The sequence below is a fragment of the Silene latifolia genome, unplaced genomic scaffold (genome assembly GCF_048544455.1).
Source record: "Silene latifolia isolate original U9 population unplaced genomic scaffold, ASM4854445v1 scaffold_85, whole genome shotgun sequence".
NCBI lineage: Eukaryota > Viridiplantae > Streptophyta > Magnoliopsida > Caryophyllales > Caryophyllaceae > Silene > Silene latifolia.
Window position 1 is genome coordinate 297,923 of NW_027413762.1, and position 26,689 is coordinate 324,611.

The window sequence follows — 26,689 nt, forward strand, 5'->3', positions numbered from 1 at the left end:
TTCTGCTATTTTATGTGTGTTTGGGGGACGATGGTTTTGATTTCATCTTCCCGTGATTTGAAATTTGTAAGGAGTAGTTGATTTGAATTTCACTTTCCCGCTTGAAGGTGTGACGGTTTTTAATGCCGTTTGTTTGAGATTTGAAAATAGCGAATTTCGCTATTTGTTTCTGTCAATTGAAAATGTTGAAAATTTTGCGAAAATAGCGAATTTGAATTTTTTTTTTTTTTTTTGGTATAAAGTAAGAATTTCATTAATAATATAAAGCCCACATACAAAGTTTCTCAACCTATACAACAAATTGTCGAATTGGTCACACCAATTCTAATCAACTACATACCACCACATACTAGACAAGAAGCCAATTTAAGACTCTCCTGCGACTTTCTTTACACTTCTTGTTAATTCGAATAGATACATCATTCTTTTTTTTTGGTGTAATGTGAGTATATTATATATCAAAAACTAAAGAAATAGTTACAAGAGGTGCAGGGATCGAATCCCATTACAAACAATTCAATTCACTCCCATAGACTGCAACCAACCACAAACTAGTTGATCAGCTACATTTCCGCACTTCAGCTTAATTCTCCTCCTTACATCTTCCTCTATACGTGCTGCAACAAACTCAGGCCTCATCAGACAATCATTAACTCTAGCATTATTCCTTTGATACCATATAGAATACGTAAACGCATTGAACATAGCTACCTTCACCTTCCACTGAATACTATCTCTCTGAGCTGCTATCAGATCATTCACCGTAGGGAAACTGCCACCATACCATTGTACTAAACAGGATTGAACTTTGACAGCATACACACAGGTAGTAAACATATGCTCCACTGTTTCAGTCTGCAACTGACAGAGCAGGCATAGATCATCAGCACTGTAACACCCCCATACTCCAAGTGCCTTACCAGGACCACTCAGGTATAAGGATGCCACCATCTCGGTTACCCGAGGCATGATATTCATAAGACAATAACGAAACAACTTTAAAAGTAAATAAAGTTTAAAGTGATTACATAGCAATACCAAACTGATAAAAAGAAATACAAGATCCTCAGACGGTCTACTGCTAAAACTATCAAAGCTATAAAACATCGTCTGACACAGCGGAAGACTTTTAACTTCCACGTGATGACTCATCCCAGCTATCCCATACGCATCACATCATACCTGCTCAATAACTGCTCACCACCTCCGAATGGATCACTATAGTTTTTAAAACATTTAAACGGGGTCAGTACTAATCACACAACTCAATATATATCAACAATAAGATAAACAGACAGCTTAACCGTCACACACACAACCACACCAATTCCAACAATCTCAATCACCGATCGTCCACTTTGGACCACCGCCAGTGGGGGACCGCAGCCGCACCCACCAAATCCCCGCTCCTCATAATGAGCGATAACCCTGTCCATTAATGTGCACATCCCTTCTGTGGCGGGTTCCACAGAAGGCGAAACTAGGGCGTGAAGCCACTCCCGCAAGTGACCTCACTCAGCCGAGGCCACGCCTCGCGAACCATAGACAACGATCACAATCACAATCACAATACAATTACTATATCAAACAATCAATCTCAACACATCAACAATCATCCCATTATGGGACTAATACTGAGTAGGAAATCCTACCTGGAACAGCAACACAATCAGACGGTCTCAACAGCTGTATCACCAATCCTTTTCTACGAATCCTCCTCCTAACATATAATCACATAATTACTAATAATCACAAAACTAACACAAAACCCCCAATCCCAAAATTAGGGTTTAACGAAACTTGACGAAATACTATAAAATTGGTATGTAGATCTTACCCTCGACGCAAGGATCACAAAGGTATAAAGAACGATGGAATCCGACCTCTCAAGCTCCGGGATTTGTCAACAACACGGATGAATGCGAAGAACGTAACTTGAATCTCCCTTTTAATGTTATTAGGTTTGTAAAAGTGTATTATGAAAGTGACGGAAAGATTTATATATTAATCCGTGTTATTAACAAAACCCGTCGAATTATCACTCGCTAACCGAGCTACTCGATCGAGTAACTGACATACTCGATCGAGTGTCGGCTACTCTATCGAGTACCTAAGGCTACTCGATAGAGTACTGAACTACTCTATCGAGTACCTAAGGCTACTCGATAGAGTACCCGGCTACTCTATCGAGTACCTAAGGCTACTTGATAGAGTACCCTACAGGTCAGAAACTATTTTAAAACGCAACTCACCCTTACTCGACAGAGTAAGGCCTGCTCGATAGAGTACCCAAAGACTCATAAATACGGAGTATTACAGTCTTCCCTCCTTAAAAAGAACTTCGTCCCTGAAGTTCAACCCATACATAAAAACAAACATACTAACTCGGTCAAGACGCAACAAAGCTACTAAGAACTCAAAACAAAACCCCAACTTACAGAACATGAAACCATTAACTCTTAACACCAACTCTACCAACTATTCCTACCTCCACACCTCGCTCACGATGTCGTATCAACTACATCATAAACTCTCCCGACACTAACTCCATACATAACCAACTACATAAACATCAAACGGAATGTTACATTCTACCACCCTTAAAAGGAACTTCGTCCTCGAAGCTTACTCACACTCATAACCTCATCATCCAACTGTCAACACTATCGAAGTATTCTCGCATTCCTAATATTGAACTACTACAAGCACGTCCATGACCTTTTAACACTATCAACCACAACATATACAAATCCATACCTTATGCTACACCAACACTCTACTTCCAAATATACTACCATATGTACAACCATCAAAATCTCTTTTATCGCATCCTACTCCTCTTAAGATAAATGTTACGTCCTCGTAACTCACTAATACTAAATCCTAGATATATCTTTTCATTATCCTCATCACCACCGCATGTCAAAGATAACCACCTAGAACCTAAACACTCGCCATGCACATATCCAAGGCTCTCTTACTTAAACAACTCTCATACTTCACTTCACTCGTCACACCACCTAACCTATACCACAAAATCCTTAACTTAAACCAAAACTTTACTTGTTCCCTATTACCGCAACATGACACACCTCTCTATATAAAATACATAAAACTCTTATCGTCAAAAGCATAACTCACGATCCACACTTGTTACGTACACTCACACTAGATCCTCAAGTTCATTTCTTTCATTATGCAAGACTCATACATAACTTCACACGACACTAATTACTCAACACCCTACGCTCACTGTCTCAACAAAGGATTATGAACCACCTGCATATATCGGATCATGACTATGACTACGATGCCTCAACTTAAAACAAGATCAAAATTATCGTAACAACTTCGCACAATCGTGACCCATCAACAGAATGTCATTATACCATGACAACAACGAAAACATGTACAACTCTCTTTCATATCATACTCTACCCTCATTCCAAAACTTAACTGGTAAGAAACATCAATAAACAAAACAACTGTCTATCCGTACAAACTGAAACTCACAGGAAGCAACATTAAACAAAACAACAATTTATGTGTAACTGGTATGTACTTTCGAAACTCGAATCATAATCATCCCGCCTACTCCACCACAACCGGTGACGACATCATAATACCACCACCAACAGCTACACCGCAATGCGAAAATACCCGCATCACAACACTAGGTACCGTGCCCGGATCACCACCCGAGGCACCACAACCACATCGATAGTCATCACAACTTACACAATTCCCATAAACACCGACTCAACATAACTTCGGACAAGAAAAACTTACTCAAATCCACTTTACTAAATCATAATCCAACATGTTATATGAATTAAACAGATAATAATCTCATGAACATCATCCTTACCATTTCACGGAATAAACAAGTATCATCCATACACATACAATTTTAACTATCCATGCCAGATCAATCACGTTATTATCTTTTTAGCCTCATTCCATCAGATTGTCGTACCCTACATATATCACAAACATTCATATAACATCTTTATAACTATCACACCATACCGCTTCTCGTGAGGTCAGAACCTCACACAAACATTTATACACATCATAGACCCATAATCACATCCAACTAGTCAATCCCGATCACGTAAGTTACCACTCGATAAAGGTTACCTGTCGCCCGAGCTTAACTCATATGCCCCTCATAACATATTTTCCCATTCGCATAACCATCACCTCATGCCATACCACTAATATTCAACCACTAGCGCTCGCCTCATATAACCACATCTTATACTCCCTTACAACCATACATATCAATCCGGCCTTTGTAAAATCAACCTCTCTAGGACTGCTGTCTTTCTTATCTATCATCACCCTTAACCACTAGTGACAACACCACAATACCACCACCTTTCGTATATCCAATCTCTTACACTCATATCAAAACAACACGGTTTTTCTCCTATCTTTGGTTAACATCCCCAAATAAAGAACATCAAACCCATCAACGAAATTACCTCAACGTTATTCTCAATACTATATTAATTGTATCGTCATCTAACTTTCCACCAAAAATCTCATATCGTGCAGATATTCTACCAACTTCTTATTCCCTTAATTCCTCAAAACCCATGAATAATCATGTTGTCCCGAGACTCCTATGTAACCGTTAAATCAAATCCCCGTGATAGTATCATACATCTTGACGATTCCTTACTTTTATATCACATAACTCCGGTCAACAGTTTTCCTAGTTTTACTCCCCTCATTCTTTTCTTTTACTCTCGACAAAATCAATTTACCATAAAACTCCTTATTACTTCTTCTTAACTCTTTAGTGTTCCGGTTGCTTTCTCATTGCTCCAAGACTCACATCCCATTATTTATATCGATATCATCTCATTCTTTCTTACCATGGATCTTCTTTTATTATGCTATCACTCACACTTGCCACTAATCTATCCATAAAATCAACGTTCCTTTGTTCAAACAATTGCATCTCCTTCGTACATCTCTAGAAATCAAAATTTATTTCATACCGTTAAATGCCCAAAGAAATCACACGTAGTTTCACCTCTTAATAATCCAAATCTTCCAAACTCACTCACTGTCTACAAATCCACCTCGCAACATGTCTCCATAAAGTTCACTATATACCACTATTCTCAACCCCTTTTTAAAACGAACTTTCACTACTTATATTCTTGACTCACTCGACTCCTAACCATCTCCCTCCATAATTCTTTACACATCTCAAGTTGCCACTATCCACATCCTTACTCTCAATCCTTTCATTCTCACGTTCCTTAGACTCACATCATCCCTTGTCCATATTCACTTACTTTTTACATTACTCAACATACAAACATATCACTCATCTCATCTCACAAAACATGCTCTATGTCTCTATAAACCATACCAATCTTCCTTTTCTTTTTCCACTATCTATCACAACACATATAACTCATGTCCTCCAACCGAACTCCTACTCACTACAGGTGCCACTCACTACACCATAAGATTGGGTAACTTACGTATCAAGACCAACATACATATAAAACAATGCATAAAGAAGCAAAATAACACCTTTGAATTAAACATAATATGCAACGAAGTCAAAGGGTAAGCATATGACCCAAAACAGGGGTCACTAGATCGAGTACCGGCCACTCGATCGAGTAAGGGACTTACTCGATCGAGTAGGTGAAGATCAGAAGCACGTAAAACTAATCACCAGGGCTACTCGATCGAGTAACTAACGTACTCGATCGAGTTCCCCCATACTCGATCGAGTACCAAGAATACTCGATCGAGTACCCCAATTCTCAGCACTGTCCAGTTTTCGTAAAACAGTCATAACTCACTCATTACTTGGTTGTTTTGGGCGTGTGACCTATCGTTAGAATCGTAAAAGGACAAGCTATCACCTCCAATCGGAATCACATCAAAATCATTTATGCATCTCAAGTTATAACAGTTTAAAGACAGCCTCTTTATAAACGAAAAACACAACTATTGATTTTTTTACTTCCCAAGCGACTTAACAATAACAAGGTAGACAAAACGACTCAGTACTCATAAAACCAGTATTGCTAATCTCATGTTACCATCTTCAAAAATCAAGCAACAACATCCATCATGCACCTATATTATTTAACTCATTAGTCATGTACGAACCGCATACTTTAAATTTTATAACTTTTCGTAACACAAAACATTCTCATACATTACAAATCCTATTTCCATGTTACTAATACAACAACATTACAAATACACTTCGTCACCTAAACATATTCATAATCACAAAATTCATATTCTCATGCAATTGTTACTCCATCTTTTCCAATCCATTCATCCATTTCCAACACATTACTCACCATTCTCATACACTTTTCTAACAATTCCAACCAACATTGCAAACCAACTATCATGCAACATGCTTTCAATCAACAACATACGAAATCACATCATCACCATCTTTTCTACACATTCCCCATTCTCCACATACATACATCCACTGATTCATGCCACACATCACTATATAGATACACAATTCACAAGATAAACACATAGCGATTCCGACTCATATCCCATGGTGACCGGTTCAAAATTGTAGGGCGAGTTCGCGACTTTAGGACGTCTCCCAAGTCTTTGCATTAGCTCCTACAACCTTTACCCCGGGTTCATTTTAATTGACTCCCTATATTCATTGGTTACAGGTTTCAGGATCGTCGCTCTAATACCATTTGTAACACCCCCATACTCCAAGTGCCTTACCGGGACCACTCAGGTATAAGGATGCCACCATCTCGGTTACCCGAGGCATGATATTCATAAGACAATAACGAAACAACTTTAAAAGTAAATAAAGTTTAAAGTGATTACATAGCAATACCAAACTGATAAAAAGAAATACAAGATCCTCAGACGGTCTACTGCTAAAACTATCAAAGCTATAAAACATCGTCTGACACAGCGGAAGACTTTTAACTGCCACGTGATGACTCATCCCAGCTATCCCATACGCATCACATCATACCTACTCAATAATCGCTCACCACCCCGAATAGATCACCACAGTTTTAAAACATTTAAACGGGGTCAGTACTAATCACACAACTCAATATATATCAACAATAAGATAAACAGACAGCTTAACCGTCACACACACAACCACACCAATTCCAACAATCTCAATCACCGATCGTCCTTTGGACTACCGCGATGGGGGACCGCAACCGCACCCACCAAATCCCCGCTCCTCATAATGAGCGATAACCCTGTCCATTAATGTGCACATCCCATCGTGGCGGGTTCCCAAGGCAAAACTAGGGCGTGAAGCCACTCTCGCAAGTGACCTCACTCACCCGAGGCCACGCCTCGCGAACCATAGACAACGATCACAATCACAATCACAATACAATTACTATATCAAACAATCAATCTCAACACATCAACAATCATCCCATTATGGGACTAATATTGAGTAGGAAATCCTACCGGGCAAGAACACAATCGACGGTCTCAACAAATTGTATCACCAATCCTTTTCTACGAATCCTCCTCCTAACATATAATCACATAATTACTAATAATCACAAAACTAACACAAAACCCCCAATCCCAAAATTAGGGTTTAACGAAACTTGACGAAATACTATAAAATTGGTATGTAGATCTTACCCTCGACGCAAGGATCACAAAGGTATAAAGAACGATGGAATCCAGGCCTCTCAAGCTCCGGATTTGTCAACAACACGGATGAATGCGAAGAACGTAACTTGAATCTCCCTTTTAATGTTATTAGGTTTGTAAAAGTGTATTATGAAAGTGACGGAAAGATTTATATATTAATCCGTGTTATTAACAAAACCCGTCGAATTATCACTCGCTAACCGAGCTACTCGATCGAGTAAGCGACATACTCGATCGAGTGTCGGCTACTCTATCAGTACCTAAGGCTACTCGATAGAGTACCAGGCTACTCTATCGAGTACCTAAGGCTACTCGATAGAGTACCCGGCTACTCTATCGAGTACCTAAGGCTACTTGATAGAGTACCCTACAGGTCAGAAACTATTTTAAAACGCAACTCACCCTTACTCGACAGAGTATGGCCTGCTCGATAGAGTACCCAAAGACTCATAAATACGGAGTATTACAAGCACAGCATCCAAACCTTGCTAGTTTGCTCTTCACATTCATGCCCTCTTGCATTCTAAGCCATGTAGTCATAGAATGCTTAGGAATATTCCAATTACTCCATACAATTGCAGGCCAGTCAAGGTGAATGTGATCAGGGGAGAGCCAATCATATCCACTCCTGATAGAATACCCTTTAGGACTCACAGTCCAGCTGCCATCAACATAACCAGTCTTAAGTTTTTCTTTTACTTTGCAAATATTCTTCCACACCCAGGTAGCATCAGTAGGAGGAGTATAGCAATGCCAGTCATGATCCTTGATATATACATCACTAACCCATTTGATCCATAGTCTATCTGCTTTACAATAAATCCAATCAACCAGCTTGCCCACAGTGGCTATGTTCCAAATATCAGCTCTTCTAATCCCCAAACCACCTTCCTTTTTAGGCAAAGTAACCTTATCCTAGGCTACCAGTGGAACTCTATGGTATTCAGAGGAGCCATCCCATAAGTAGTTCCTACAGATTGCCATTATGCTGTTTATAATGCTCTTGGGAATTATGAACATTTGGGCCCAATAATTCTGAAGGGTATTCAGAACTGCATTAATAAGAGTCACCCTGCCAGCATAGGATAACTTGTTAGCTCCCAATCCTCGTATCCTAGCTACCATTTTTTCAGTGAGTGCACTGCATTCAGTCTTAGTAAGTCTTCCTGCCTTTATAGGCACTCCCAAGTATCTGAATGGCATTGTACCTTCCCTGAAACCAGTCACCATTTTTATCCCTTCCTTAATATCTTCATCAACTCCATTAAAGAAGATTTCAGACTTAGCATTATTCATTGCTAGACCTGAAGCCTTAGAGAATGAGGAGAAGGCTCTCCTGAGCAGCCAGATAGACTGGGGTTTTCCTTTACAAAAAAGCAATAAATTATCTGCAAACATGAGATGGGTTAGCTTCAAGTTCTTGCATAAGGGGTGATACTGAAATGGCCATCTATCAGTGGCAAATTTAATCAGCCTGGTTAGGTACTCTATACAGATAGTGAATAGTAGTGGGGACATTGGGTCCCCCTGCCTCAGACCCCTTTGTCCTTTAAAGTACCCAAAGTTACTCCCATTTAGGGATAGAGTGAAAGTGGTAGATCTTACACATTGCATCACCAACTGAGTAAAGTGAGCTGGAAATTTAAGCCTATGAAGCATTTGTTCCACAAAATCCCACTCAATTGTATCATAAGCTTTCTACAAATCTATCTTGAACAAGCATCTTGGAGTCACTGCTTTCCTTGCATACAGATGGACAATATCTTGGCATATGAGTACATTCTCAATGATAGACCTACCTTTAATAAAAGCTCCTTGGTTCTCATGGATGGTATCAGGTAAAACCAGGGCTAATCTGTTGCACAACAGTTTGGAAATCACCTTATAAACCATATTACAACAGGCTATAGGTCTAAAATGGCTCACAGTAGTAGGTCTATCACACTTAGGAATGAGGGTGATATTAGTAGCATTAATCTGAGAAAGCATTCTTCCAGAAATAAAGAACTCCATAATGGCACTACAAACATCATCCCCAACAATGTCCCAGGAATCTCTGAAGAAGCCACTAGTATACCCATCAGGCCCTAGTGCTTTATCTATAGGGATAGTAAACACCACCCCTTTAATTTCTTCTTTAGTAACAGGAGATAATAAAGAAGCTATGTGATTCTCATTGCAGTAAGGACCTGTCTACAGGACCACACTTCTCACTTGATCAGTCCCCTTCTAGCTTCCCAGCAGTCCCTGATAAAATTTCGGGAAAGCTCTCGGAATAATGATTGTATCAGTACAGAGATTACCCTTCTGATCCTCAATTTGCACAATTTTGTTCCTCAGGCAACGTGACTTAATGGCAGTGTGAAAGTAAGCTGTGTTCCTGTCACCTTCATTGAGCCACTGAGCCTTTGCTTTCTGCTGCAGAAAGCTATCCCTTGCTTTAGACCAATATTTCACCTCATCCAAAGCCTGCAATTCAAGAGCTATGAGGTCAGTTCTATCATAATTATCCTCAATTTGCAGTTGGATATTCTCCAGGTTGATAATAGCTTGACTGGCTCTGAGTTCAACATCAGAAAAACAGTTTCTGTTCATTTTCCTAAGTTCTCCCTTTAGAGCTTTCAATTTCTTCACCACCCCAAACATTTTAGTACCTATGATTTGCTGACTCCAAATGTTCTGGACAATCTCAAGGAATTCAGGTGCACTACCCCACATATTAAAATACTTGAAGCTAGTATTCCTTCTACCATCCGGTCTAGTATTCCTGACAATACAAGGGGTATGATCCATAATTCCCTCAGGGTGGAAATGAGCATTCATATCAGGAAATTCATCTAACCAATCTTGATTGATCAGGAATCTATCAAGCCTGCTATATTTCCTGTGATCAGGATCCTGTTTATTTGTCCATGTGAAATATGCTCCTGTAGCATGGATATCAGTCATACCACAATCAGCTAGGCATTCAACAAAAGCTTCCATATCCTCTTGTTTAGTAGCAGCACCCAGTCTCTCATCAGGTGATATAACTGTGTTAAAATCACCAGCAATTGCCCAAGGAGTACAGGGCCTAAAAAAAGGTTATTGATGAGGCTTGAACCCATAACCTCTTGGTTCATATGATAGACCAAAGCCATAAAAATTGTTCTTAATATGTCCATGCTGCCACAATGTATGTGCCCCCTCCACCAGTCCAGCAAATGCTGCTTTGGAATGTTGCCTTGACACCAAGCATTCACCAGATTCAAACACTTCTTGTTAAATGAACATCCAAAAAAGATATGTTCATATCCCTTCTCTGCTTCACCATAAGTCACACAAAGTATCAGTTCCTATATTCATACGGAGTAGTCTGTCTTTAGTTAGTAGGCGACCTTGAACCCATAACCACCCTATGAATTGGTGCCTAGGAATGGTGATAGCATTCCAAACACACTTAGACCAGTCCACAGTAGGGGCAGCATTGCCCAACCAGTGATAACTAGAAACAATGGTATAATCCCCTTCTTCACACAACCAACCAGTACCTACATAACCTGCAAGTAGTCTCTCCTTAACTCTACAAATCCGTCTCCAAGCCCAACTACTCCCATGTGGAGGTTTATAGTCATGCCACGAATTTGAATTTCACTATTTATTTTTGTTTGAAAATGACGATTCTTAGTGCCGTCGTTGGAAATTTGAATTTGTGAAAAAAGCGAATTTGAATTTCACTATTTTGTTTTTGCATTTGAAAAATGTCGGTTTTTAATTTCGTCGTTTGAAAATTTGTGAAAATAGGGAATTTTAATTTCACTATTTTGTTTTTGTATTTGAAAAATGACGGTTTTTAATTCCGTCGTTTGAAAATTTGTGAAAATGGTGTGAAAATTGAGCCAAAGCCCAAAATTCCGCTGAATAAGCAAGGAATACCTCATTGAGGCGCGAGTGTTCCTGCGAGGCAAAGGGCTTCCCCTTTTTTCTGTACAAAGATGCGAGAAGCCTAAGCTTCTCATTTCATTCATCTTCTTCGTCACAAACCCGAAATCGACGAAAAAATCGCCATTTTTTATCTCTTATTTTAATTGCTTTAGTGCTACAAACATCATGTCATCTCAAGGTATGTCAATCCTCTTGAATCCATTTAAATTTGTGTGTCTTTTTGTTAATTGAATTAGGGCGAAACCCTACCCCCTCGAAAATCGATTTGGCCGTTTTTGTTTAGCCCATTTTCGAGTGAAATTGATGATTGCATTAGGGTAGAAAGCTGTTTAGGAGTATAGGGATTCTTTTAGTTTACATTTTGGTCCCCATTCCCGCTCCCTAGGCACGAATAACGTGAATGAGACGGAAATTCGTCTTATTTCGCAATGTCGTGTTTGTTTGCTTGAGTTTGTATTTCCCACTAGGTTGCATTATAGTCGGGGAAGACCATATTTTCCCTATTGAACCTTCGTTGAACGTTGTGGGCGAAATTTGAATTTTTGCCTTTGTGAGATGGTCTTATGCTGACGAAATAAATGTCTGTTTGGGCTCAAATTGAGCCGGTTTGTCTTGAAATGTACCTTATCGGTAGTTTAGGTCACTTTGAGACGTGATTAAATCACATTGCTTTGTTGTGGTCGTATTTTGAATTTTTGACCTGTTTGTGCCCGAATTTTCGTAAAATTGCCTTTTTGAGCTGTGAAAAATACCCAGTTTTGAAGGGAATTTTTGTTGATTATTTGGCGGACCTTGTGTGGGCCTTGAGGTGTTGGGTGGTTTTTGTAATTTTTGTCGTTGTTCTGACTCGTCTTTTGCTTGAAAAGAAGGGCGACACTTTTTTTGCGATTTTTGTGAAGTGTTTTTGTTGGATGGGTTTGGGCGGGTTTGCCCTTGTTTTGTTTTGCATTTGCAGGTGGTTTTGTTTTTTTTTGTATTTGTCCATTTTGTGTCGTCGTAATGCCGAAATTTCGGCTGACGTTTTTGTTTCGTCCTGATTGCAAGTGAGTGTTTTGGGCCTACTGGGCTCGTTGCTGAGGCTTTCGAGGCCTTGTTTAGGACTGGGTCGGTTAATACTCCGGCGAGCGTGCCCGAGGTGGTGATAGAGGACGCTTCCGAGGAGGAGCCCACGGAGGAGATTGTTAGAGCCGAGAGAGATACGGAGGTTTGTCAAGAGGCCGTTGTTGGGGCCGTTGCTGCTAAGGGAGGAAGAGCCCATTGTTGAGGCTGCTGGTGGTGGGAGGGCTCAGACTGGGTCTAAGGCCGGTACCTCGGGGAGGAGGGTTAGCATTATGAGAAGGCGTCCTCGAATTCCTAGGCGGAGACTCCAGGACGTTGCACGGATCATTTAGAGGGAACCTCCTCGCCCAGTGCAGTCTCGGAGGACGAAGAGGCGGAGGGTGGATGACGTCTTCGTTGAGAACTGGGAGACTAGACGGGTTACGGCTCCGCGAGGGTCGAACCTGCGGCCAGCGTCTGCTTGGGCCGAGGGATTTGACGGTAGCCAGTTGTTATTGCGGCTACACACTCACATCTCTTACCGTGCACACGAGGGCTTGGTGAGTCTGCTGCTTTGTTGAGCTCTTCTCTTTTTTTTTTTTTTTTCAGACTTGAATAGGTGTTCTAATGTTTTTCGTTTCCCAATTTCAGGAGATTGCCACCATGAGGAATTTCTCAGGCTTCTCGACTTGCATGGGTTTCTATGACGTTCTCCGAGCCGGTACGAGGGCGTTGATAGAGAGGTCGGCTATGGGGCCGTTAGTGCTGCCTCGGCACGAGATTTCTGAGGGCTTCGATTAGGTCGAAACTGTGTTTGATTCGTGCCATGCTAGACCTTTACTGGGACACGACTGAGGGGTAATATCCGTATAAAACCCTTAAATTTTAGGACTATAACGTATCTTTAACATGTGATTTATGGTCATAAACGAAAAACAATAGATAAACGATAAAGATCAAGAATCAACCTCGGGTCCTTTGAAATGCGGCTTAAGAACAGAAATCAAAGTAGATTTCCTCCTAATCGTTGCACCCAAGACCGTCTGAGACTATGCCCCTTGTGCTAGAAATACTCTCTAATTGACTTGCAATATTGAGAGAGTTGTTGTGAGGTTTTTCGATGTGAGATCTAGAATTTTCAGAGAAAATTGCCCCGAAACCCTAATTTCTATTCAAATGAGATGATTAGGGCAAAAGGAGAGGGAGCCTCTCCTTTTGTTTGGTTCGGCCAAACCGTGTACATGGAGGAGGGAGTGGGCTTTCCACTTCCTCCTTATTTTTTGGCTCGTGGTCCGACTCAAAATGCTAAAATGTATATGACGGATTTTTATTATAAATCGTCATCGGTTATCGGTTATTAAAATATCAACTAGTAACATGACTCAGTCGATATATTAATACTTGTCCGACAATGACAATATTGTATAATTAATTAATTCGACATACATTAATTAAATATAATCATTTATATTCAATTTACGAATTAACCGCTTAATTCGTCTTAGCCATTATTATTTAATCTGTATTAAATAATTATCTCAACATCGCGTTTGACTAATTATTAGTCAATAACTCCGACTAACTGCTTAGTCAAATTAGGCATCAACATGACTGTATTTTCATACCGTCACATCTCTCAAACGTATCCTATAGGTGTGACTTTTAGGGACCAGTTGATCACCGCCATCAGTATGACAATAACGTCAAACTTATCTAGCAAGCCAACCGTTATTGATAAACGTGGACCAACTGATAATAATACAAAAGTATACCCTTTGATCCTTTTAGAGATTTAAATGTTATTGCACTAATCAGTAGAGGACACTGGCCCAACAAGCTCCCACTTGTCCGTACAAGTGTATGTGCAATAACGTTATCCGCACTAACCGGAGGACACGGCTCCAACAAACTCCCACTTGTCCGTACAAGTGTATGTGCGATAACCGATTCTCATATTCATTTAAAATTTCTCCCACTCAATGTAAAACAATTTGCAGATTCGGATCCGCAAAGGTCGTATTTTACAATCGATCTGTATCAAGAGTGGTTTCCCCGACTAGAGAGTAACTCAACTGATAAAACGAATTCGTATTCGAGCATGGCCATGCATTTCGATTCTGACTCCTCGAGTGGCCCTGAGAAATATCGAGTACCTGATAAAGGCTGAATATTTCCTTCAACTCGACCCCTGGCGATCTAAGCACAGCATGAAATGACCCAAAAATCTACTTGACCCCCTGTTACGGATGACCGTGAGAAAGAAACCAAAGTCGCCCAAAAACTGCCTTAATCTCAAGAGACAATCGATAGTCAAAAGAATCGACTCTTAGGATCACCCTGGAGGTTCTATCCACGACCTGGCACCGAATGTTATAAAACATTTAGGACTCCACGTCGATGTCACAATTGTGTCCTACGAGATATCCGTATAACTCGCCTCTGTGATTGGTCAGTCAACCGTTTGACTTATGGCTCGTTGAACCCACCATCAACCAACGTCACAAAATAATTGCCAGAGTTATCAGCTCATGTGGGCAATTAAGGACCAAAATATAATGTTTGTTCAGTTCACTTTGTGGTGTTCAAAAATTGTCGTACAATTCCACATGAAAAACAAAATATATAAATATCAAAACGATGATGTCGTATAGAGTACAAAAGAGAATGAATCTAATCCATAAAAGAGTACTACAACTCAGGAACACGTTTAATTCCCATGGAATTAACATGCCCTTCATGCTTATCTTGTCGTAATGGTTTAGTGAGAGGATCTGCTATATTATCATCTGTAGCAATCTTTTCTATCACTACCTCATTTTGCTCCACGTAATCTCGGATTAGATGAGCTTTCTGTTGTACATGTCTAGACCTGTTGCTAGACTTAGGCTCCTTAGCTTGGAAGATGGCACCTCTATTGTTGCAATAGATGGTGATCGGGTCATTCGAACTAGGCACTACAGATAGTCCTTGTAAGAATTGACGCATCCATATCGCTTCCTTTGCAGCTTCAGACGCGGCATAGTACTCGGACTCGGTCGTATAATCTCTTTGTAACACTTTGTTTGGAACTCTTCCCGGTGATCTAGCGCCATTAAGAGTAAAAACGAATCCGACCGAGATTTCGAGTCATCTCGATCCGTTTGGAAGCTAGCATCTCACAGAACTGAGGTTGCGCATAGCTTTTGATCGCCTCCATAAGTCAAAGCCCAATCTTTAGTCCTCCGTAGGTACTTAAGAATGTTCTTGACAGCCATCCAATGTGATTCACCTGGATGCTGTTGGAATCGACTTGTCATACTCAATGCATATGCCACGTCTGGACGTGTACATATCATGGCATACATGATTGATCCTATAGCCGAGGCATAAGGAATCCGTGTCATGCGCTCTTTCTCTTCCGGCGTCTCTGGTGCCTGAGACTTGCTCAAATGCACCCCTGGAGCCATAGGAAGAAACCCCTTTTTGGAGTTAGTCATGCTGAATCTCTCTAGTATCTTGTCTATATAAGACTCCTGACTGAGAGATAACATCCGACGTGATCTATCTCGATAGATACGTATGCCCAAAATTCTTTGTGCCTCACCCAGATCTTTCATCTGGAAATGGTTCTTCAACCATACTTTTACCGAATTTAAGAGAGGTATGTCATTCCCAATCAGGAGTATGTCATCAACATACAGTATTAGGAAGACAATCTTGCTCCCACTCGACTTGATATATAGACATGGTTCCTCGACCGATCGAGTAAATCCATTTTCTTTTATCACTTGGTCGAAACGATGATTCCAACTCCTAGAAGCTTGCTTAAGTCCATAAATGGAACGCTTAAGCTTACACACTTTCTTAGGATGTTCAGGATCGATGAAACCTTCGGGTTGTACCATGTACAACTCTTCCTCCAAATAACCGTTTAAGAAGGCGGTTTTCACATCCATCTGCCAAATTTCATAGTCATGAAAAGAGGCAATCGCTAAGATAATCTGAATGGAACGCAGCATGACTACGGGTGCAAAAATTTCATCGTGGTGCAAACGTGGCACTTGGGTGAAACCTTTAGCAACTAGTCGTGCTTTATAGATATCTTGTTAACCTTCCACAGAATGCTTTATCTTGTAAAGCCATTTACATTGAAGGGGACGAACCTTAGCAGGCAAGTCAACAAGATCCCATACGTTGTTCTCATACATGGAGTCCATCTCGGATTGCATGGCCTCAAGCCATAGCTTTGAGTCAGAACTAGTCATGGCACCTTTATAGGTTGCGGGTTCACTACTCGTTAAGAGCAGAATGTCATCTATGTCATGTTCCTCGACCATACCAATGTATCTGTCCGGAGGAATAGAGACTGTTCCCGACCTCCTAGGTTCCTCAGGAATATTAACCGCAGCCGGGATTGAAGGAATTGGTTCCTCCAATGGTTGCTCGGTATTTGGTTCTGGAATCTCTGACAGTTCGAAGGTTCCATTACTCTTTGCATTCTCGAGAAATTCCTTCTCTAAGAATGTCGCACTAGCCGCAACAAAAACACGTTGTTCGGTTGGCGAATAAAAGTAATGACCAAGTGTTCCTTTAGGATAACCTATAAAGTATGTCTTGACCGATCACGGGCCGATCTTATCCTCGTGTCTCCACTTGACATAAGCCTCGCAGCCCCAAACCCGTATAAAGGACAAGTTAGGGACCGTTCCCTTCCATAGTTCATATGGAGTCTTGTCAATGACTTTAGACGGACTTGGTTAAGTATTAGAGCAGCTGTGAGAAGAGCATAACCCCACAATGAGTCGGGCAACACGGTGTGACTCATCATGGATCGAACCATATCAAGTAGTGTTCGATTTCTCCGTTCGGACACACCATTGGTGAGGTGTTCCAGGTGGAGTTAAGCGTAAGGCAATCCCACAGTCTTTAAGGTGTTGATCAAACTCGTGAGAAAGATACTCGCCACCACGATCTGAACGTAGTGTTTTAATCTTTCTACCCAGTAGGTTCTGTACCCGATTCTGGTATTCTTTGAATTTCTCAAAGGATTCACTTTTGTGTTTCATTAAGTAGACATAGCCATATCTACTTAAATCGTCCGTGAAAGTGATGAAATACCTATAGCCTTCTCGTGTGGTGATTGACATAGGTCCACACACATCCGTATGTATGAGTCTTAATAGGTCAGCAGCGCGCATTCCAACACCTTTGAAGGAAATTCGAGTCATCTTACCAATGAGACATGATTCACACGTGCCAAATGATTGAAAATCAAAGGCCGAGATAGCTCCATTTTTTATGAGCTGTTTTACGCGTTTCTCATTAATGTGTCCCATACGGCAGTGCCATAGATACGTTTGATCTTTGTCACCAACCTTAAACTTTTTATTCATTACGTGCAATATTTCGGTGGTCTGATCTAAAACATAAATTCCATTCATGGAGACTGCCTTGCCATAAATCATATCGTGTAATGAGAAAATGCAAGTATTATTCTCTATTACAAATGAAAAACCAAGTTTGTCAAGTGCAGAAACTGAAATAATGTTTTTAGAAAGACTGGGTACATAATAGCAGTTATATAAAAATAACTCAAATCCGCTAGGAAGCTGGATCACATATGTTCCCCTTGAGACGGCAGCCACTCGTGCTCCATTCCCAACACGCAGGTCCACCTCACCCTTTACGAGGGGTTCGATGTTTCGGAGCCCCTGCACATGATTACACAGATGAGAACCACAACCAGTATCTAGTACCCAAGTTCCGTAACTTGCGTGGTTAATCTCAATCATATGAATAAAAGTAGAAGAGGAAGAAGACATACCAACAGGTTTAACGCGACCTGCTTTTATGTCCTCATGGTAAACAGGACATGTACGCCTCCAATGCCCAGTCTTGTGGCAATGATGGCATTCCATGTTATCGGTCTTGCTCTTTGTCGTGCCTGATGAGGTGCTCGACTCACCAGGCCCACTCTTACCTGATCCCGACTTCTTAAACTTCGGTTTGCCTACTGCTAGGCCTGGCTAAACTTTGCCCTTTCCCTTGCCCTTGTTTGACACAACGAGAATCTCGGTCTGTACGAGAAGGGAGTGTAGTTCATGAGGACTTTTATTCAAATCATTCATATAGTAATTCGCTCTAAAGAGCGCAAAACCATCGTGGAGTGAATGAAGCATGCGGTCAATCACGATGTTCTCGCTGATTTTACAATCAAGCGCCTCCAGTTTCTCGACATTCTCAATCATGCTGAGAATGTGTGGGCTAACCGGTTGGCCCTTCTGGAGTTTCGCATCAAAGAAGCGAGTGGTATGCTCATAGGTCACGATTCTCGGTGCTTTCGAGAATTCCTTAGTGAGCGTGGTGAAAATCTTGTTTGCACCTTGGGCTATGAAGCGTTTCTGCAAATTGGGTTCCATTGCAAAAATGAGTACGTTCTTTACCGCACCCGCTTCCATGGCGAAATCGTTATACTTGTCGATCTCGTTAATTCCAGCCGTGGGGCCTGGGTTTGGCGGGATGGGCTCAGTCAGATATTTGAGCTTCCCGTCAGCAGCGGCAGCATTCCGTAATGCCGCCTCCCAGTCCGCGAAGTTTGATCCATCATTCTTCAGTCGAGTAGACTGATTCATCTGATTCTTGAAGATCCGAAGCCAGGACTCTCGGTCCAATGTGACACTTGGCATTGGGTCGTCCGCACGGCCAGCCATTAGTGATCTACACTGAAAAAGAAAGGAAAAACAAAACGAAATAAGCAACTCATCGAGGTGATTTAAGTCTATTTAAAATTCATTTTAACGTGTAGACTCATTGCACTTGCATAATTGATCTCCCTCAAGAATAATACAAGTTATCCCAAGACTCAATTTCCGTAAATTGATAAGCCAACTGTTTAGCTAGTTCTACCGTTAGAACTCTTGGTCGATAGATTTCCGTAAATCCTATCTATAGTCCACCATAATCACAGGATCGTACGAGTGACCATAGTGTTGAGATAAAATAGGTCAATCAGTTCCAACTTACCCGACGTAGAAGGGGTCATATTATGCCTACCGACGAAGAAGGGATTCATTGGAGTTTGACCTATAAAGACTATTCTCAATTTTTGGTTATACGAGGAAGATCCCATCAACTTAGTTTTAATTCATTTTAAGTGAACGAATAACTAGCATTACGTGAATGAATTAACTTAGGTGATGGCTTAAAATTGATCGTGTGACATAAGAATGTCATAGAAAACTAACGCGTGACCTCTATATGAGTCAGTTTTCATGCAAATATTAGGTGGTTTGGTTTTAGGCGGAATATGATGCAAATTATCGTTGCAATAAAATAAATAAAAGAATGCAAAACGTAAATAAAAGTCCTAGTGTGGCCTATCCTAGTAAAAAGAACATAATACAACTTTGGAATCCACCGTTGGACCCGAGAAGCTTGTCTTGATGTTCCATCTTTGTCCATGCAGCGGGAGTGAGCATCCGATCTCCATCTTTGGTCTTCTCAAAATTACAATTTAAAATTTACAAAATATAAACCTATTTACATTCTAAATAAAACTGTAATTACAAAGGAAAAACAAAACGGAGATGCGAGATCTCAAAATACAACCAAGACCGTGTTCCATCATTACGGTAACACGTTCTACTAAGGCCACACTAAGTTACAACCGTTTGTAAAATTAAATACGTAATAAAAACATTCAAGGCATTCAAAAGTAACGATAAGAAAAATGCATCAACTAAAATTAAAATTTATTCGTGACATAATTCCGTAATTATGTTAAATTTATCCAAATCACCTTTTAACAATTAAAATTATGTGACAAAACCGCTTCTATCAACTTAATTTTAATTCATGATAATCCGTTACTTTAAATCGCTTTAAAATAACTAAATGGTACGTGGGTGAACCGTTTCACTATCAAGCGAATGCATAAAATCCGTATTATGCACAAAACATGGCCGAAAGAAAAAAAAATAAAACACGAAATTTTTTTTTTCTTCTTTTCACGGTTGAACCGTGACAAAAACAGCAAAAAAAAAAAATTTTTTTTTTTTTTAAATACCAGCAGCATTGCCGAGACCAGAAAGGAAAAAAAAAATTCCTTTTTTTTTTAAGCAGCTAAACCGTGAGCTACAATAGTCCCAAACCAAAAATCGATTTGATAAAACCAATTGCAAATTAAACCTAATCCGTATAGAAATGAATTTACAATTGATAAAACATAAACATAGTGCAATAATAATCGTTTATAATAACAATATGCAAAGAACAAATCGAAGACAAAAGACCGTCTGAACAGACGTAAACCGTAGGGCACGGTTTCCAAAGCAATAATACGCAACAGCCGTGTAAAAAAAAATCTGCCGAGACAAAAATTGCTGCCGCACGGTTTTTTTTTATGCAAAAAATTTATCGATTCAATTCGTTTAATGAAAATCACAATGAAAAATTTACGTGGCCTCGCTCTGATACCACTTGAGGGGTAATATCCGTATAAAACCCTTAAATTTTAGGACTATAACGTATCTTTAACATGTGATTTATGGTCATAAACGAAAAACAATAGATAAACGATAAAGATCAAGAATCAACCTCGGGTCCTTTGAAATGCGGCTTAAGAACAGAAATCAAAGTAGATTTCCTCCTAATCGTTGCACCCAAGACCGTCTGAGACTATGCCCCTTGTGCTAGAAATACTCTCTAATTGACTTGCAATATTGAGAGAGTTGTTGTGAGGTTTTTCGATGTGAGATCTAGAATTTTCAGAGAAAATTGCCCCGAAACCCTAATTTCTATTCAAATGAGATGATTACGGCAAAAGGAGAGGGAGCCTCTCCTTTTGTTTGGTTCGGCCAAACTGTGTACATGGAGGAGGGAGTGGGCTTTCCACTTCCTCCTTATTTTTTGGCTCGTGGTCCGACTCAAAATGTTAAATTGTATATGACGGGTTTTTATTATAAATCGTCATCGGTTATCGGTTATTAAAATATCAACTAGTAACATGACTCAGTCGATATATTAATACTTGTCCGACAATGACAATATTGTATAATTAATTAATTCGACATACATTAATTAAATATAATCGTTTATATTCAATTTATGAATTAACCGCTTAATTCGTCTTAGCCATTATTATTTAATCCGTATTAAATAATTATCTCAACATCGCGTTTGACTAATTATTAGTCAATAACTCCGACTAACTGCTTAGTCAAATTAGGCATCAACATGACTGTATTTTCATACCGTCACATCTCTCAAACGTATCCTATAGGTGTGACTTTTAGGGACTAGTTGATCACCGCCATCAGTATGACAATAACGTCAAACTTATCTAGCAAGCCAACCGTTATTGATAAACGTGGACCAACTGATAATAATACAAAAGTATACCCTTTGATCCTTTTAGAGATTTAAATTTTATTGCACTAACTGTAGAGGACACCAGCCCCAACAACGACGTCGTCGTTCCACATGGAATTTGTTGTGGTCGACATTACCTTGGAGGACTTCGCCATGATATCGGGCCTTCCCTGTGGCGAGACGCATGTTGAGTTCCCGGAGAGCCCGGAGAGAGTGTCTTCTGTCAGGGTCACGGGTTTGATCGGCAATGTTTTGCCTGCGATGACTGACATCACTCATATCCTGATACCGAACTCCTATGTGAAGGACCACTTCAGGGGGAGAGTGGCTGGCTTTGTTCCGGCGCCGTTAACGAGCCCGGAGGCTAACGCGCAGGAGGCGCGGTTGTGGCTGTGGTATTTTCTAGGTACCACGTACTTTGGTGATAAGGGTGAGCGCTAGGGGTGGGCAAAATCCGGTCCGGACCGAAAAAATGGACCGGTCCGGACTGGAATCGAGTGGACCGGAACCGTAATTAAAAAATCCGGTCCGGTTTCCGGTCCATCATTTTCCAAGATTCCGGTTTTCGGTCCTGTCCGGTCCGGGACCAGAATTTTCCGGTTTGGACCGGAATGCCCGGAATTATTGTTATTTTCATTTTTTTTCTTAAAATTGTATTTTTATTCCGGTCCAATCCAGTCCAACCGGTCCGATCCGGTCCAATGGACCGGAATTTTTGGACCGGAATTTGAAAAAGTGGGTGATTCTGGTCCAACCGGTCCGGTCAGGTCTTGGACCGGAATTTTTCCGGTCCGGTCCCGGACCGGAATTTTTGTAATCCGGTCCGGTCCCGGTCCATGAATTTTGCCGATTCCGGTTCCGGTCAAAATCGGTTCCGGTCCGGTTTTGGACCGATCTGCACCCTAGTGAGCTCTTGCCGACCAAGGTACTTCCCGCTTGCTGACCTAGACGCCTTAGGTCAGTTTGATTGGGTGACGCTGGCTTTGGCGACTTTTACCTGTTACTTGCACGTTGCGGTTCGTCCGGAGGTGCTGGGGGATGGGAGTTCTCCCGCCTTGGTTGGTCCCGGCCTCATCTTGGAGGTACGAGCGTTTTTGTGGTTTTTTTTGTTTTAATTTTTTTTGTTTTGATTTTGGCTTTTGATTGATTTTTGTGTTTTGGCAATTTTTGAAAAATTGGCTGATTTGTGATTGGTGTGTTTTGTTACAGGCTTGGTTGTTTGCTTACTTCGTCCCACTGTGCCCGAAGACGTCGGGCGACGTGCCTTTTGCTTACCCAGCTGTGAGGGGTTGGACTGTGGCTCGGAAGAAGTCCTCCAAGTCGACTTACGAGGATTGCAGGCGTCGGGTGAACGCCTTTCGGGTTGGTGATGTAAGTCACTGCTTCTTATCTCTTTTGTTTTGTAGAAAAGGATAGAGATAGGATGACTAGGTAGCTTTAGAAATCCCCTAGTTAGATGATTAGCTTTGCCTTGAGTGCAGTTTGTCGGGTGGCCCTGGGAGCACTATACAGGCGTACCGGTTGCTGTCAGGGAGCGTATGCGCCCTCGCAATTGCCAGCGCTTATACCTCGAGACGGCAATCGATCCGGTTTGGTACCTGGGTGAGCGTTTAGCTCGTCTGTGTTTTAGTGAGACCTTTGTGGTGCCGGTCGATCCGCCTAAGGTGTTGTTCCAGGAGTCGACACCCGACGAGGTTGAGGAGCACCTTCACGGTCGTGGAGGAGAGGAGTTGTTGTTACAGGAGGTCGACTACGACACCTACCGCTTTTCGAGGCTTGTCTGGTACCCGATTGAGGTATGTCTTCCTCTGTCCTTGGTTTTGTCGCCTCTTTTTACGTTGTGGCGGAAGGATTTGTTACCTTCGACGTGGCTTCTTGTTGTAGGGTGTCGACGCGCTCATGAGGACTCAGCCCCCGGCTTTCCCAACACAGACCACTTTCCAGGGGCCGGGTGGTAAGGAGTTACAGTTGCGTCTACCAGAGCCTGTGGCTCTTGAGGTTACCGACACTAGCATAGAATGGAGTTGACAGTTTTGAGAGTGAGTTTTTGGTTTCCAAACCTTCCTTTTGTTTGTATTTTGCCTTGCGTTTTTGTTTTGTTGAAGGGCTGTTCTGGTTGTAGGTGTCGACCGTTAGCCATCAGGCTCTATGGCAGATGGCTAACCGGTTGAGAGCACTTGCCGGTGACCTGGCTGCGAGGGAGTCTCGGCTCGCGCGGGTGCCTTTTCTTGGTTGTTTTGTGTGTTTTTGTGTTATATTTCACGTTTAAATCTTAATGACCTGTATTGTGTTTGGCAAGGTACTGCGGATCCGGCGGTGCTTGCTCGGGTTCGTGCTGAGTTGGGCCTATCGAGCTGCCAGGATGGGTTGCCGAGCCGAGATGCGGAGATTGCCTCTCTTAGGGCTCAGTTGGCTGCGGCGGAGGAGCTTCACGTCACGATGGAGTACGAGACGTTGGAGATTTCTCCTGAGAGGGGGCCTGAGCAGGAGGTGGTGTCTGCTTTGCCCGCGACTCCTCGTGAGACAAAAACTGGCCCACCGGGAGGTGTTGAGTAGTTGTAGTTGTTTGTCCGTGTTTTTTACTTTTGTTTGTACATATGTACATTTTGCGTGAGGCGGTTTTTATATATGTATTTTTGGTTTGTAGTTTATTCGTGTTTGGCGTTTTTTTTTGTTGTGTTTCGGAGAAGCACGGTCAGCGACTGATTCTCCTTTTGCTTCGGCATTTGTCCCTGCATTTTTAGTATAGAAAAACAGGCAAAAGGTATCACGTACGCATACACGTAAACACGCAAAAGCATTTGATGAAAACAAAAAATAAACCCCTCGTCACCAAAAAAAAAAAAAGAAAACAAAAAATAACCACGATGACTCAAAGTTAAAAATGAAATCGAAAAGAAATTTTGAAAATTCCGCGACCAGTCATCTCGTTTGGATTTTTCAAAAGAAAATGATTTGAAATTTCGGGAAATTAATTCGTGTTTGAATTAAATTGCATAGAATTTTGCCGTAAATTGATTGCAACTCGAAAAACTAAAACTCAAACCGTCATGGATGAATTACAAAAGAGAATTTTGCGAGTGTGCTTGATTTGATATTTGTGAGATCAAGGCTCGAATTTGCAAGAACTTGAATTTTGAAAAAAATTGACGTCGTGTTATCAATTTTAGATTTTAGTGGAAAACGCGCGAAAGCAAAAAAATTTTGGAATTTCGACTGACATGGAAACGATCCGTCGCGGATCGGGGTGACTAGCCCTTCCCCCCAAAAAACAAGAGAAAAGCTCATATGTTTAAAGTTGCGTCATGGAAACCATGTCGGATTTCGTAAAACAGAAAACAAGGAAATGTGAGTGTGAGAAAACATAAAAATTTCCGGATAGGCCCGAAGAGGCGCGAGCCTTCAGGCGAGAAAATCTAGGTGTCAGAAATAAACACAACTTGATATGGACAAATCAAGGTGCGGATCCTGAGAAGCAGCCTAAAGAGGCGCGAGGCCATAGGATATGCAAGTGAGCTTCCCTCTTTTTCGGAAAAAAAGCGCTGATTGTTTTGTATAAATAGAGACGTTTGTGCTTCATTGTTTCATCATCCGAAACACGAAAAACATCTCTACGAAAACCTTTATTCTTCCACAAAATAATTCATGGATGCTTTCGAGAATAGGCTGCGGCATTGGTGTCGGTATTTATCGCCTGCCGAGAGGTATCAACCCGTTGTAATGGGAGTTGGTCAATTGTTGGTGCTTCATCAAGTCAAGGCGTAATCATTGTTCCTTGAAGCATGCTCTCGTTTTTGGTATCGGCCGAAAGGTAAAATTTGCCCTCTTGCCGAAGAAATGGGCGCCATTGAAGGGTGGTCGGGTTGTACTTTTGTGCTTCCTCCGACTCGGTTGTGTTACAAAGAGATGTTTCGTTAATTGTTGGGCTTGTCAACGAGCCAAAAGAACTTCCTCCTTTCTCCCCATGGTGCGGATATGTTTGCTCTTATCAACATTTTCTCGAATCGGTTGGATGTTAATGTCTCGGAGGTGGCTAGGAGAAGTTAAGGGCACTTGCCTTTTGCCTAATGCATACATACCTCCTTGTCGATGCCTTGAAGAAGGAGGGGTCAAAGTGGTATGGTAGTATGACCCTTGTACATGTAGTTGAGCAAATGGAGCACGGTTGGGATCCATCATGGTTGGTGCTTGGCGAGATTATCCAAGCTTTCGACAATAAGGGCTCTTGTGAAGAAGCTCCTTCGTTCGGATCTCCAAGGATCTTCCAAGTGTGGCTCTTGGAGAGGTTAAGGTATGTAGAGCCTCCGGCCAATTCTTCTTCTTACTCCTTCTCTCACCTTACTGGTCGTGTTCGGTTTTGTTACTCATCGTCAAAAGTTACCTAGACCAAAACAATATTTATAACTTCACAAACTACTCTACTCTTAGTAAAGAGGTAAGTAAAGGTCGGATCCCAAGGGACGGGTATTGATGTAGGATTTTCGATTGCAAATGGTTGTGTCTAAGGGTGTCACAATTTGGGTTGAGGTAGGAGATCAACTAAACTAACTAACAATATAAAAGCAAAGCAATGAAAACAAGCAAGATGATTAAAATGAGATGTAAACAATTGATTAAAAGCACTAGGGTGTCATGGGTTCATAGGGGATTCATGGGATTTGATCATACAAACATGTTCTCTACTAGATGCAAGCACTTATTGTTATGATGGGAT

At 41.2% G+C, this 26,689-nt stretch overlaps 1 protein-coding gene across 1 annotated transcript; it reads right to left on the bottom strand.

Moving 5' to 3' along the window:
* Window positions 1-516: 516 nt before the first annotated feature.
* Window positions 517-9,324, bottom strand: LOC141640493 (uncharacterized). Its single transcript, XM_074449273.1, has 3 exons — window positions 8,640-9,324; window positions 8,150-8,471; window positions 517-889 (listed from the first exon to the last, which is right to left on the bottom strand). Exons 1-3 carry the CDS (start codon window positions 9,322-9,324, stop codon window positions 517-519), a joined length of 1,380 nt encoding a protein of 459 aa, XP_074305374.1.
* Between the last annotated feature and the right edge of the window lie 17,365 nt (window positions 9,325-26,689).

What these genes read in the sequence shown, in the direction of transcription:
- LOC141640493 (XM_074449273.1), bottom strand. Translation starts at nt 9,324, where the DNA reads ATGCTTCATAGGCTTAAATTTCCAGCTCACTTTACTCAGTTGGTGATG. An exon ending in AAACAGCATAATGGCAATCT is followed by an intron (nt 8,472 to 8,639) that starts GTAGGAACTACT and finishes ATTGTAAAGCAG; the next exon opens with ATAGACTATGGATCAAATGG. An exon ending in GTGAAGAGCAAACTAGCAAG is followed by an intron (nt 890 to 8,149) that starts GTTTGGATGCTG and finishes GGGGTGTTACAG; the next exon opens with TGCTGATGATCTATGCCTGC.